Source organism: Miniopterus schreibersii (assembly GCF_964146895.1).
Source record: "Miniopterus schreibersii genome assembly, chromosome: 12".
NCBI lineage: Eukaryota > Metazoa > Chordata > Mammalia > Chiroptera > Miniopteridae > Miniopterus > Miniopterus schreibersii.
Window position 1 is genome coordinate 3,124,703 of NC_138112.1, and position 14,175 is coordinate 3,138,877.

Sequence of the window (14,175 nt, forward strand, 5' to 3'; positions counted from 1 at the left end):
CTCTGCTACTGAGAATGCAGCTTGAACCCTGGCAAGCGGATGGAGGCTGATGACAAAAATAATCAGTTACTGAGATGTGCACATAAGGAGAGGATTACAGTGGGGTGTCCAGTATCCTGGAGTCGAATGCAGTTTGAACACACACACAAAGTAATCACAGAAACCAAAAGAATGGGGCTCACTGGGTCGGGAGGCCCAGCCCTGTGCCCTGCTGGAGACAGCCCTGTGCTCAAGCGGAGGCTGGCCGGAGGGGCCGCTGCCGCCCGCAGAGCCCAGCCCCGCAGAGGGTCCGCCGCAGCGCTCCCCTGTGGGGGCTCCAGTTTGCTAAGTTGGAACGGACATGACGGGTGCTGCCTGAAACCTGCTCCTCCACCAGCTGAACAGTCTGCGTGAATTTCGTGTGGCCTCTTTAGGGGACCAGCACCCCAGCAAGTCTTCATTATGTCCTACAGGTCAGCAGGCGCAGCTCAGGGCTCAGCATTCGGAAACCGTCCTTTATCGTCTTTGGGAACTTAGAGCAACGGGCATTCCAGGATAGGGGCTGCTTCGGAAGAGAACAGCCCGCTCCCTGGCCGGTGTGGCTCAGTTGGTTGGAGGGTCATCCCGTGCATGGAAAGGCTGTGGGTTCAGTTCTCAGTCAGGGCACATTCCTAGGTTGCAGGTTTGATCCCAGGTTGGGCACGTAAGGAAAGGCAACCAATCGATGTTTCTCTTTCCTTTCCCCTCTCTCTAAAATCAGTGAGCATGACTTTGAGGGAGAATTTTAAAAAGAGAGAAAGAAAACAGCTCCCACAGAAAAATCCCACGGGACCACGCATCAGTTTCAAATGTGTACCCACAGCTGAAAATGCTTTCAGGCGCCATCCACTTCACAGGAGCCACACGTTTCCTTTGCCCACATAATTAGAATTATTCTAGATGTCTCCAGCTAGACCAAAGTCACTAAATCTCTGTTTTGACCATGAGTAAGGAGACTACTTCTGGCTGCCTAGTCTCTGTGAATACAGTTCTTTGAGGCCAGGAAAGCCATGCCCTTAGCCAGCAGGGAGGAAAAGCTTACCAGTCTTCCAGGGCAGGGCCAACTCGTCCTCTCCCACGATGGCAGGAGTCACACCGCTTTCTGTCTGAGCCTGTTCGGCGCATCGCCTTTGATCTGCCTCCACTGGTGCAACATAAGACACTCGGGCCGCGTCCACGTGCGCATTCGTACCACCACCCCGCGAAGATGCCTTTGAAAGCGGAAGGTTCTTATAAAGGGTTTTTCTGTGTGATCTTCCTGCCGTGAGCAAATTAATGAATCACACTTTCTCCTCAAAAAATTCAAAAGATCACCATAGCAACAGTGTTCTGTTGGGTGGGCCCTCCCATGTGCGTGCTCAGAGAAGAGTCACAATATTCACGATTCCCGAAGTAACTCAAGACTTTGAGTTTAGACATGAGGGCTTCTCCTTCCATTAAATGGGACTCGTTTTGAGCATCTTTACAGCGACAGTCATGGCCCCATCCGACTCATTAAACCGTAAGCTGTGGCCTCAACAACTTTCCCGAAGGTGCCAACCCCCGAGGTTTTACCAAAACTCAGCCTATTTCTGGGAAACTGCCATTTGTGGGTTTATGTAAACATAATTGTTTCCGTTTATCTCCTCAGCAACCTTCCGCTGTACTTCTTACATGCATTTCTGTAGATATTTGTAAGTAAGAATCATCACAAGAATTCACATCATACCGGCTATGATCACAAAACCCATCAGCAAAGGTGTGAACAGGGTGTGGGAAGAGGTTTGTTCTTTTTTAAAATTTAATAAAGTTTTATTTTTCAAAATGTACAGCTGGTGGGACGTGTTGTTCACGCATCCTCACAGCAGCTGGGGCATCCCCACCTTGGTGTTCCTGGCGTGAACAACTTGAGCTCTGCTTTGAAACTCATTTACTAAGTCCTTTCCTAAGGGCCCCTGAAGGGCCGCCCTGGCCAAGGAGCCGCGGATCTTCAGTCTCTCAGAGACAGCAGCTGGGGTTATAAGCTTATAGTTGGGAACTTCCTTACAGAGTTTGTCATAAGTTGCTTTGTCAAACAAGACTAGGTTATTGAGCTTGTCCCGAACTCTGCCTTTGGACCACTTCTTTTTGGCCTCGCCCCAAATTTGTTCACTGGTCTCTGTCTTGTCCTCGGGCTGCATAGTGAAACTCGAGAGCAGCTGCTACCACGGCAGCCTCAATACGATGTCAGACAAGCAGAATGGATTTGTTCTTTAAATACAAAGTTTAAAAAGGCAGACTCTCACCCACGTCGTAAGTCCTGCATGCCACCATGCCACTGAACTTGAATGCACTGTAATCGAGGGAACTTTGAACCACTAGTTTCCCAAATAGTGACACAGAGAAGTTGTGTATCTGTATATCCACTGGCCCAATGGAAATGGAACACTTCTGCTCAGTTCCTGGACAAAAATACCAATTTAGCCTGGCCAGTGTGGCTCAGTGGTTGACCGTCAACTCATGAACCAGGAGGTCACAGGTTCGATTCCCGGTCAGCACACATGTCCAGGTTTTGGGCTCCTTCCTCAGTAGGGGGGTGCAGGAGGCAGCTGATCAATGACTCTCTCATCACTGATGTTTCTCCCTCTCCCTCCCCCTCCCCCTCCCCCTCCCCCTCCCCCTCCCCCTCCCCCTCCCTCTCCCTCTCCCTCTCCCTCCCCCTCCCCCTCCCCCTCCCTCTCCCTCTCCCTCTCAAGTCAATAAAAACATATTTAAAACATACCAATCTGTGTGGCCTCGGGGAATCCTGCCACACCCTGGAGATGCCATTCATGAGCCTCTCACGAGTCAGGATTTCTGGTTCTGTGTTGTCATAAACATGAAGCATTATGGAAGAGTCGACATCAGAAATGGACACCAGAGACGTGTAAGTGCCTCCTTTGGTCCCTTTTAATCTGGTTAGATGAAGCTCACTTATCTGATACTACTTTCATTCTCTGACTTGGGGTTATTTTTGCACTTATCAGTGAAGGTGTTGTTCAGATATACCCACTGTTGGTGCTTGGCTTCGGGTAGGCCTCGTGTGCAACCAGCAGACCAACCTTTCCTGCACTCTTTACAAATAGTGTCCTATCCGCCATTGGAAAGATATTAACGAACCCTTTATCTCCTACTTCCAAGGCTGCTGTGACAATTGCTGATGCAAAAGTATGATTGCATAAGAATCACTGCTTCTTGCCTTTCCTGATTTACAAAACTGAAGTCAGCCCGATGTCAGCTATTCCTGTGCTTTAGTCTGGCTGTTTCCCTTTATCCACAGTGAGTCCAGGAACCAGGCACATCGTGGTCACGCAGGTCACTGTAGTCCTCCGGCGGCTCCGGACGGGCGCGCCGGCCGCGCTCCGCGGGTGTTTCTGCGCCGCGCTGCCCGTGGGCGGAGCGGGGGGGGGGGGGGGGCCGTGGTGCTGCCTCGGGACCGGCGACAAAGGTCAAGTGCTAAGAAAGAGGTCCCCGTGGCGCCCCAGGGGGGAGCAGCTGGTCACTGCCGGCTCAGCCCGAGCGCCGCGGACGCGCCCACACCAGGGGCCCTGAGGGTGAGCTCAGCAGGACCTCGAACAAGCGCGGAAAGCGCGCTGCTGGCGCCGCACCCCGTGGCGCACGTGGAATTGCCCGTGTTGGGGCCTCTGGCTTTCTCCAGGATCCATTCATTGTGTAGTTTCTCAGTCAGTTGATCCAAGGTCTTAAAAGTCCATTTCACGAAGCCTGGATCGGTGCAGAGCAGCTAATTTCGTCGTCAACACTACTGACTCTGATTTTGCTGGATAGATGGATGGTGGAGACATGGCTGAGAAGAGCTGTCTGGAGGTCCAACGGGAGGAACAGACGCAGAGAAAACCCCCGGCGCGTGAGCCCTGCTCCTCTGGGGCTGCGCGGAAGCTGGAGCCCGCACCCAGTGTCCGTGCACGGAGCTCAGCAGGGCGGGGGCTGGGGCCCCGCACCCAGTGAACGTGCCCCGAGCGCCGCAGGGCGGGGGCTGGGGCCCCGCACCCAGTGTCCGTGCACGGAGCTCAGCAGGGCGGGGGCTGGAGCCTGCACCCAGTGTCCATGCACGGAGCTCAGCAGGGCGGGGGCTGGAGCCCCGCACCCAGTGTCCGTGCACGGAGCTCAGCAGGGCGGGGGCTGGAGCCCGCACCCAGTGAACGTGCCCCGAGCGCCGCAGAGTGCGGGGTGGGGCTGGAGCTCTGGACCAGAAATAGAAACCCCGTATTCATTAGTCGTCATTCCCCGTCCTTCCCTTGTCCCAATCCTTGGAAGCCACTAACCCTCTGTCTTGTAGATTTGCCTGTTCTGGGCACTTCATGTAAATGGAGTCATAGAATACATGGAGTTTGGGGTTTGGCTTCTTCAGCATCATGTTCTCAAGTTTCATCCATGTTGTGATTTGATGGGTTTTGACCTGCGTAAGGAGCAGGTTGTTTTGTTTTGTTTTGAATTTGTATTGTCTCAGAAAAGAGTTAACTTTCATCAAATTCTCCAAGGATTTTTTTGACTCAACAAAGGTACAAGGAATCTCTGATCCAAGGAACATGTATGGAGAATTGGGGCACTAGTTAGAAAGTCCACCCCCTGAGCCAACACTTGGAAGGATGGGAGATTTGCCAGGAGAGCAAACTTTTCTGCTCACATAAGACCTTGAGTGCCACGGACAGGAGAGGCCAGGGCTTGTAGCCTGGCCTAAGAAGCGCCCAGGAAGGAGAGCTAGCACCTCCCAGAGGGAGCAGTGGCTCAGAGGTCAGCAGAATTGACAGCAGGGCACCCTGGCTCCTCAGTTCTGGAGCCATGAAGGAACTAAGAGCAGTATCAGTAGAGGCGGGAACCAAGCTCCTCCCTTAGCCACTCCCATGGAGGAAAAGACTGAACAAGGGAGGTGAATGCAAGGAAAGGGCCTGGCTGGAACCCAGAGCTATGCAGCCTAAGGCAATCTGTCACTAAAAAAGGTAGACTATAAATCTGATCCCATTTCTAGCCTTTTCCCCCACCATGATCCCCATTTTGGGGGGGAAATCACAGCGCAGTCTGAGCCTTCTGTCCCCCTGGTCAGGGCAAAGGTGTTCAGTGTTGCTTCGCCACAGTCGAGTGGGGAGTCTGCCCACTGACAGCGACCAACAGACTCCGTTGCCGGGTATATCTATGATCCTCACCTGGCAGTCCTGAAATAGAAAACGCCATCCCTGCCACTGGAAACAGTGTGATCGGGGAAATATTGTTTTTTTTTATTGATTGATTTTAGAGAGGAAAGAGGTGGAGCGAGGAACATGGATTTGCTGTCCGTTGGGCATTCATCAGCTCGTTCGGGCACGTGCTCTGACTGGAGACTGGACTTGCAACCTTGGTGTATCAGGGTGATGCTCCAACTGAGCTACCTGGCCAGGGCAATATTATTTATTTTAAAAATAAAAGACCTGGCCCTAGCCACTTTAACTCAGTGGTTAGAGCATCAGCCCACAGACTGAAGGGTCCCGGGTTCAATTCTGGCCAAGGGCTCGTACCTCAGTTACAGGCTTGATCCCCAGCCCTGGTCAGGGTGTGTGCAGGAGGCGACCAATCAATGAGTCTCTCTCACATCCAGGTTTCTCTCTCTTTCTCCCCCTTCCACTCTCTCTGAAAAGCAATGGAAAAAATATCCTCAGGTGAGGATTAAAATAATAATAATAAATAAAAATAAAAGATCTGAAGCAAATAAAGTGTTAAGATTCAACAGAATGGTGGGTACACGTGTTTGCATTTTCCCTACTGCATGATTTAAAAGATTTCATTAAGAAGCCTATTTGAAGGAATGAAACACATGGAACATTCACTCAGCTAAGTTTATTGAATTTACTGTGTGCTCAGGACTGTCCTAGGCTGTAACATGAGAAAAATTACAAACAAGGTAACAAGGAAAAAATATACTCCGCACTAAATTAATTTGCAGTCATTTCCATGTTGCTTTGTGAAGTGTCCTTAGGTCATTTTGGGGGGGTGGTCTCCCTCCTTCTCCACGTCCTCTGAAAGCTTCTGGCACTGTTGAATTATGTGCCACTATGAACATCCCCTGAAGAACAGAGGCTAGGACAGGAAGGGTGGCCTCCCGCTGACGGGGTAGTTATGGGTTGGTCAGAGCTGAGGTCCCATGGAGGGGAGATGTGTTGAGAGGGAAACCATCAACCCCAGGGGCTCAAGGTCCTCAGTGAATCACAGGAAGGCCAAGCTTGGGGAAGGCACAGAGAGGGCCCTGGGACCCTCACTCACCCCCTCCCCAGGGCATGTGCTTAAAGTGCTAACACTGTAAGAAAAAGATGCATAGCTACATGCTGTCCTGGATGCCACCAGGCTTCTCACCTCCCTCCTTCTTCCTGATTTGTGCTGACACAGGCACTAGCACCACCAGAGGCCAATGGGAAAGTCTAGTGCCCAACAAAGGAGTGGTAAAGGTCCAACGTATAACCTATGATGCCCAAGAGAAGGTGGGGACAGCGGGTGCAGAGGTAATCCGCGGAAGGGACTAGTTTGTGCTTGGCCAATGTCCCTGGGCCAGGGGTCGGTTCCTGTGCAAAGGGCATTTTGTTTCTATACAGCTAGCAGGGTCTTAAATTTTCCCTGAGGGAACAAAGCTACACAGCACAGGAAGGAAATCCAAGGCGTGCAGGGCCCTCCCCGCCCCGCCCCAGGCATGCCCCCAAGCTTGCCGTGCGAGGTGCTGAGTACCGGCGTGAGGCAGAGCGGGCCCAGGTCACCAGGGCCACGCCACACTTAGGTGCCAGATGACACCGAACACACGGGCAAAGAGCTTTATCTGCCTGGGCACAGGCATCACAGGCAGGCCCCCAACCTGAGTTAGAACAAGGGCTTGGGTCTAGCCGGCAGCCTTGCCAAGGGTACCTGGCGCCCTCAGGGTCAGATACCAGTGAACCCATCACATGGATGACAGAGGGCACCCCAGCCAGCGGTGCAAGCGAAAGTGGAAGCAGCATCTTCTCACTGGCAGCATGGCCCGCAGATTGCCTTGGAGGAGTGGGAGGGTGCCCAGGGCCGCAGCACCCTCCATCTCACCCTTAGCTCAGAGCCAGATCTCATCACTGCTCACACTGGACACTCGGTAGATGTAGCCCAGCATAGGGAGACGGATGAAACCTGCAGGGTCAGAGATGCCCAGGAGTCTCGGTAGCCCTCCTCCTTGGCAGTCAGGAGACCCCTCTCTGCCCAAGGGGACTCAGAAGCATAAGCACAAGGGCCGAGGAGAGGAGGAGGAGGGTACCTCGGCTGGTGAGGAGGCCACCAGGCTCGGAATCCAGATGCTCTGGCCGGCTGTTGTTCCAAGCCATCTGCCGGTCTGTTGGTTTCCCTGTTGGGTGACAAAGGGAGTGGTGCCAGGACAAGAAGTGCGCCTGTTGGGGCCTTCACCCTCCTAAGTATCAAGGTTGCTTTTTTCTTAGAAGCACCTCTGAAGGTAAAATGGGCAAAGAGAGGGTCCTGGATGTACCTCTGGAATCTGGAGTGAGGTCGTTGAGCTGCAGGTTGGACGGGAGGGACATGTTCTCCCGTGGCAGGCGCACATTGTTGAGTTTCAGGTTGTTGGAGTCACTACAGGGTGGACAAAGCCTGGGATGTGCCCTGGCTCCAGCGGGCAGAGTCCTGCTTTTGGGCCAGTCCCAGAACTAGCGGCAGCTGCACCTCCATTCAGCCCAGCCCCCCAGCCCCAGAAAATTACCTAGAGAGCAGAGATGGGCGCCGGGAGGGGCCTAAGGAGAAAAACCGCACCAGTTTTCAGTGTGCCCACCCACTCTGGCCTGTGCTCCCTGCCCTTTCAGACCCAGGACCCTCAGGCAAGGGGCCTCTCAAAATGTCCAGTCCTGGCTGTGGGACCAGAAATGCTGTTCCCAATGCCTGGCCCTGCCACCTGAGATGCACACAATTACCCATGGCCACACCCAGGAACATTTGTCATGCCACTTGTCAGAGATGTCTTGTTCTGCCCAGCCCTATGTTCTGCCCTGCTGCTCACCCTGACCTCATCCCCACTTCCCCCTTCCCCCCTCCCGCTTTGGCCCTACCTTTGGTCTTCTCTTTCCTGCAGATCAGGCAAGCCACCAAGGTGCTGAATGCCACCAGGGTGCCTAGGGATAGACCTCCAGCCACAATGATGCCCAGCAGTGGCACTTCCACCCGAGTGGCCAGGAGTCCTGCAGGTGGTCCTTTGGTTAGGTTCCAAGTAGGCAGGACCCCCGCCTCTGAGATGCCACAGGAACTACTCTGTCCTCGCCCAAGGTGGCTGGGGACATCTCACTCACAAGCCTCACCCAAAGGACAAGTGCTCCCATTTCTGTACTGAGATTCCACGCTCACCTTGAGCTGGAAGCGAGGCACTGGTGACCCCCACGTCGTTGGTGGCCACCACGGAGAGGTTGTGTGCCAGGCTGCGAAGCTGCAGCTGCACAGTGTGGTTGGTGAGCCAGGGGTAATTCTGGGCATCCAGCACCAGGAAGTCTGAGGTGTTGACAGTCACCGGCCCATCCTGGTCGATCCAGGTCACGTTGGCAGGTGGGTTGGCACGAACCAGGGCAAAAAGAACCACCAGGAGGCCCTGGCCCTGAGCTTCCTGGTACTTGGCCCCGACCTGGGCAATCTCCGGCTTAACTGGTGCAAAGCAGAGGCCAATGTGCTCTCACCACAGCTCCTCACACTCCTTGTCCTTATTTCCAAACCCAGAGGGACTTCTCAAGGGACACTAGGAAATAGGGTGGCTTTGTCCACCTGAGAGGCAGCCATTCCTAGTGATCAAGAGTATGAACACTAGAGCCAATATGCACGCATCGGACACTGGCTGGGCTACCTACCAGCTGTATGACTCTGCCAGGCTGCTTAACTTCTCTGCTGCTTTTTCATGTGTGAAGTGGGGATAACATTAGGAATTACCTCCTGGGATTATTGTGGGGACTAAAGTTAGTTAATATTTGCAAAGTGCTTAAATGTTTGTTAAATGTCCTATTAGGCCATCTGCTATGTGGCTGCTGGGGCAGAGAGCAGAGAGCCCCTCTTCCTGCCCACCTCGGGGACACTCACATTGCACATTGAGGATGACGGAGGCGTTGGCTGGCTGACCACCGCCCGGGTCCTGCAGGGAGCAGTTGAGCTCACGTTGGGACCGCTGGGCAGTGACTGTGAAGGTGCTGGTGCCTCCAGAGAAGGCCTCCCCACCTACACTCAGCAGTCTTGAGGTGCTGGCCTCCTGCAGCTGTCCATCCAGGTACCAGGCCAATCGGGGGGTGCCAGACACCCCTGCCACTCGGCACGTGAAAGGGTGGCGTTCATTCTCCCGAAGTGCCATCTCAGCCCAGGCCTGGCCATCGATCTGTGGTGCCAACTCCCCCCAACCTGGAACACGACAGGGTGTTCTGGGTAGGGCTGGTACTGGTCTGTGACCAAGATGCAGTTCAGTTACCGAGGGGCAGCAGGCTGAGAGACAGAGCACCTGGGTTCTTTCACCAGGGACTGGTAGGATCCTGGGTAGGTGGGTCAGGGGAAACCCAGCTCTGGTGCCTAGGGCCTGAAGGATTGCCCAACCCGAGGGGCAGGCGAGGAGGGGAGGGAAGGTATGACCCCAGAAGTGCTTGACCAAGGCCTGAGCAGGGGTGTACCTGAGCTCAGAAGGGCTGGAAGGAGCAGCAGTGTGCGCGGGAGGGTAGCTGCCCCTGGGGACAGCGCCATGGTGGCCCCGGCCCCGCTGCCAAGAGAAGGGGGCGGGCCTCGACATTAGCGAGATGAGATCAGGCAAATTTACTGTTCTTCCAGGAATTAACTCTCCAGAAACAAAAATAAGCCATGCACGTAAACACAAATGTAGGTCGACCCACAGGGGTGAAGGCAAGGACGCGAATAACCAAGTCCAGAAGCCCGGACGGACTCGCTGGCTGCAAGGGACAAACAGGCACCGCCCGGCAGAAGCCAAGACACCAGCCGCCGCGCAGCCCGCCCCAGGCCCGGGCGCATCCGCACGCACTCGGGCCCCGGCCCCTCCCCGGGGAGCCGTCCCGCCCCACGCTCCGGCCAGGCCTGGCCCCGCCGGCCCCCAGCGCTCGGCCTGCACCCCCTCCCCCCCTTCCGATGGCGGAGCGGCGGCGGGCGGAGGCGGCGACCCGCGGGCGGGGGTCGAGGAGAGGCCCCTCCCCGCGCTCACCTACCGTCGGGCGGAGCGCAGCCCAGGGCAGCGGCCGGGCCGTGGCAGGTGCCGCAGGGCCCGCAGGGGCGGCGCCGCGCCAGGCTCGGCCAATCAGCGCCGGGGCCGCGCCCCTCCCGGCCCCGCCCCCTGGCCGTGAGGCGCAGGCGCCCGGCGCTCCCGGAGCCCCCGGCCCCGCAGCGGCGCAGAAACAGGCGGGAGTCGGGCGAGCCGGCAGCTTTATTGGTTCAGGGCCCGCCCGCCCCCCCGCCCCGCCGGCGCGGCTCCCCGCGGGCGCGGCGCTCAGCGGCCGTCGCGGGGCCCGCGCAGCTGCGCCATCACGTCGGCCAGCATGCGGTTGCAGAGCGCGGCGTACGGGTTCAGCAGCACCAGCTGGCGCCGCGCGAAGGGGCTGCCCAGCCGCGCCGCGCGCTCGAAGTCCCCGCGGGCGTCGTCGTCCCGGCCCTGCAGCCGCGCCAGGAGCCCGCGCTGCACGAAGCTCTGGCGGGCGGCGCGGCCGCGGCCGCCGCTCAGCGCCACGGCGCGCTCCAGGTCCTCCAGGGCCCCTGCGGACGAGCGAGCGCACCCGGTCAGCGCGGCGTGCACCCGCGTCCCGGGGGGGGCTGTTCCTCCCGTGGGGAGACCGGGAGAGGGGCCGACGCCCGGGCAGTCGGGACGCGGAGGGCGGCGCGCTCGCCCGGCCCGGCCCCTGCGCGCGGCCGGAGCGCTCGGACCGTCGGCGGCCTGGCACCGGGCGGGGCGGGCGGGCGTCCCGCGAGCGTGCTGACCCGTCGGCCGGGCGCCGGCGCCCACAGCGAGCCCCACGCCGCTGGGACTGCGAACAGCTGTTCTGACAGATACAGCCACGTCCATTTCTCTTACTTTCCCCTTTGGAGGCGTTTCTCTCCTCTCTCCCATTCTGTGATTTATTTTTTTATTTTTTGTTAACAGTGAGGAAGGGTTCTCCTTCCTTAGGGCGTTTTTTAAAAATTTTGGTTTTTAGAGAGAGGAAGGGAGAGGGAGAAAGAGGCTTGGGCCGCCCCTGCACGCCCCTCGCGGGCGGAGCCCCGGCGCCGAGCGCAGCCCGCGGGCAGGGGGTCCGCCCCCCCCCCCCCCCCCCCCCCCCCCGAGCTGCGCCGGCCAGGGCGACACTGCGCTTCTTAAACAGCTGCTCTCACCTGTTTTCTTCACTGCCCGCCTTTCTGCATTCTTTATTTCCGTGTTTTTCATTATTTTGTACCTGGTTTTCCTTGAAGGGGTCTTGGAGCCAGAGCTGGCCCGCCCCGTTTCCCCCTCGGAACACTGGGGTCGGGCGTCTGAACTCAGCCTCCGGGAGCCTGCTGTCTACTGTAGGTCCCTGAGCCGCTTTTCTTCTGGTTCTTTGAGTTCGCTCTTGTTCTCTATAGTCTAAGGAGCCTGCCAGCGCGGTTGGGGAGCTCATCACCCTAAGCAAGGCTGAGCTACCTTGTGTCTCAGGTTCCACCCCTGGAACCCAGCAGGGGCCCTGCTCCCCCCTGAGCCTGGCCCTGGGCCTTTGAGAAGCTCTCTGATGACAGCACTTCTTGGTTTCCCTCGGAGGAGCTGGTCTGGAGGAATTGAAAACCTGCAGGTGAATTGCCTCTGATCCTTTGGGGTTTTGGTCTGTAGGCGGCTCCAGCGACCTTTCCAGCCCTGCCCTGCCCCGGCCAGCGCACAGACAAGCCTGGACAAGCGGCCCTTGAGGTTCTCCACTGTACCCAGCCTGGCATTACTGGTCCCAGGAGCAGCGTCCACCACCAAGAGTCTACAGACTTCTGTGGTTTACACCACTGACTGGCCTGCTCTCTGGTTCCTAGCACAGCCCCCCTTGTCCCACTGTCCCCACTCCAGCTAGAGTTACCTGAATGCCACCGGTCTGATCCAGTTACCCCCCAGTTAAAACCCCTTTGTGATTCCCGTTTACTCCCTGGCCCTGCCCCATCCTTCCACCGTACCCTGTTCCAGCCAGCTTGGAGCTCTGAAGTTCCCTGTATCTTTCATGCCTCCTGGAGCTCTCCAGGCGGTGCCTTCTCCACTTCCTCCCCTCCATCCAGCTAACTTCTACTTACCCTTCAAAACTCATCCATCAGGAGCAGACCCCTCTCAGCCTGTGACGGTGGTATCACAATCATATGTCTAGACTGTGAGCTTCTTGAGAAGCAGTATCACTCTGGAGCCCTAACACCTGGTTCGAGTCCCAGCTCTGCCACTTCTCAGCTGTATGAGAGCAGCAAGCTACCTAACCTCCATACTTCAGTTTCTTCATCTGTAAAGTGGAGCTAACAATACTACATACCTTTCATTGTGAGGATTAGATTAGTTAGTACAGCTTACATGTAAAGTGCCTCGTGGCTGGCACATAGCAGTTGCTATATTGTTTATCTTCGTGTTCTCAGCACCTGGCCCACTATTACAATAGTCGATTTCTCATTAAATGTTAAATAAATAAATGGCATGCAATCTATTCTTTCACAATAGCCCCAAGAGATTAGCAGGGCCCATAATATATCAGATTCCAGGGGGGTTTAATGACTCCCCACCTCCATACCCCAGCCCCACAACCACTTCACTTTTGGTCTGTGCACTCCAGGGCCCCTTCTGTAGAGGTTCCAGGGCCTCCTCACCTGCCACGTCTCCCTGGAGTCGCCGGGCCTGGGCCCGGTTGTTGTAGGCTGATGCCCTCTCAGGCAGCAGGTTGATGGCTTGGCCAAACCTCTCCAGGGCTGTGCTGAGGTCACCAGCCTCTGCCGCTATCACCCCCTGCAGCTCCAGGGCCTTGGACTGCTCCAGCTGTGCTTGAGGGAAAACTCCATCTGTGCCAGGGAGGGAGCCAGGAGGGGACAGGTGTGCAGTTGGGAGCAAGAAGCAAAAGCCACCTCAGGCTTTGGAAACCTGAGCCAGAACTTACTGGGCTGGGGTATGGGTCACAGCAAGAGTCAGATGCAGTATTTGGGACCAGGGGGAGCTGAGGCCACCCAAGGCTGAGAGCTAGCACTGCCTAAGTCCCAAAGGGACCTGGGAAAGGCACCTTTGTTGGTTAGTTTAAGAGAATAAATCTCAGACTCCCTAGCCTGCAGCTAAAAGACTTACTCAAGGTCACACAGCCCATAAGCTGCACAGCTTGAATTTGAATCCAGGTCTTTTCCTTAGCCCATCCCCATTTGGTTCTACTAGACTGCCTCCAACTCAAAGGCCACCATGACACATCCAGGTCATGAAAATCACTTCCCATGGACCCCTCAGCTTTTCAGCAAGGCTTAGGTTTCACTCCTTTAGAAACAAAGGACATCAAAAACTCCTGATGGGGACATCAGTCTCTGCTGGGAACCGACAGAAAAGCTGAGTGCACTCAAGTGGAAGGATCAGCTCAGCGCTTGGCTTAACACTGAATGCTTGCTAAGGTTGGAACCATTCAGTGGAGCCATGTCCTGCGCTCTTCCATTCTTTGTGGGGTGAAATCTATTATGACAATGATGTGAGAGTTTAGTATCTCCCTCCTACCCCCCAACACAGTTAAGCTTGGGTCATGGGGAGAATTAAGTGGTGAGTTCCAAGACGTGAGGGCTGAAGGACTGAGACAAACTCTGGCTCTCTCCTGTCAGTGCCTCCTGCCAAACCCCCGTCAGTGCCCTAAGGGTCAGCCAATCTCTAATCCAATCTCAACCACTGCCCAAGGGTCCTGAACAAACAAGGGCCTTTGTAAGGCCACCTCACTCTGCCCCCCCCATACTCCAAGGTCAAATACTCACCTTCATCTTCTTTCTCAGCTTCCTCTCCCAGGTCCAATCCAACCACGTCTCCAAATGGGGTGTCAGGGTTGAAGATGGCCTGTAAAACTGCCTGATCATTTAGAGTCCCCATGGTGCTCAACTCTGAAAGTCCAGAAAAGGTGGTTGGGGGCTGAACTGAGCTTTGCAGCCAGTTGATTTAGAGGGAGGTTTGAGGACCATCCCCCATGAAGGAGTGTCTTCCATTCCTTGGGTTAT

The 14,175-nt window shown here is 56.0% G+C and overlaps 2 protein-coding genes and 1 pseudogene across 6 annotated transcripts; all 3 read right to left on the reverse strand.

Annotated features, from left to right (window-relative positions):
- Positions 1–229: 229 nt before the first annotated feature.
- On the reverse strand, positions 230–2,177 carry LOC308564919 (mast/stem cell growth factor receptor Kit-like; annotated as a pseudogene). The gene is made up of 4 exons: positions 1,932–2,177; positions 1,080–1,829; positions 767–1,033; positions 230–541 (listed from the first exon to the last, which is right to left on the reverse strand). The product of its transcript is annotated as a mast/stem cell growth factor receptor Kit-like (transcript).
- Positions 2,178–5,229: 3,052 nt separating this feature from the next.
- On the reverse strand, positions 5,230–10,267 carry TMEM25 (transmembrane protein 25). Of its 4 annotated transcripts, none has more exons than XR_014000031.1 (11): positions 10,197–10,267; positions 9,654–9,739; positions 9,079–9,390; positions 8,362–8,652; positions 8,070–8,198; positions 7,727–7,757; positions 7,499–7,599; positions 7,274–7,360; positions 7,069–7,149; positions 5,526–5,637; positions 5,230–5,399 (listed from the first exon to the last, which is right to left on the reverse strand). XR_014000031.1 is itself a non-coding variant. In XM_081154364.1 (9 exons), exons 2-9 carry the CDS (start codon positions 9,721–9,723, stop codon positions 7,076–7,078), a joined length of 1,095 nt encoding a protein of 364 aa, XP_081010490.1. In that variant the 5' UTR covers positions 9,724–9,739; positions 10,197–10,267; the 3' UTR covers positions 5,825–7,075. The 4 variants fall into 4 exon arrangements, 2 of the variants coding, with proteins under 2 accessions (XP_081010490.1, XP_081010491.1); XR_014000032.1 differs by lacking the exons at positions 5,230–5,399; positions 5,526–5,637 and adding exons at positions 5,832–6,039; positions 6,358–6,563; XM_081154364.1 differs by lacking the exons at positions 5,230–5,399; positions 5,526–5,637 and having other exon boundaries at positions 5,825–7,149.
- A 127-nt stretch (positions 10,268–10,394) lies between these two features.
- On the reverse strand, positions 10,395–14,168 carry TTC36 (tetratricopeptide repeat domain 36). Its single transcript, XM_081154366.1, has 3 exons — positions 13,939–14,168; positions 12,814–13,002; positions 10,395–10,737 (listed from the first exon to the last, which is right to left on the reverse strand). The coding sequence occupies exons 1-3, from the start codon at positions 14,048–14,050 to the stop codon at positions 10,475–10,477; spliced, it is 564 nt and encodes a 187-aa protein (XP_081010492.1). The 5' UTR covers positions 14,051–14,168; the 3' UTR covers positions 10,395–10,474.
- Positions 14,169–14,175: the final 7 nt, after the last annotated feature.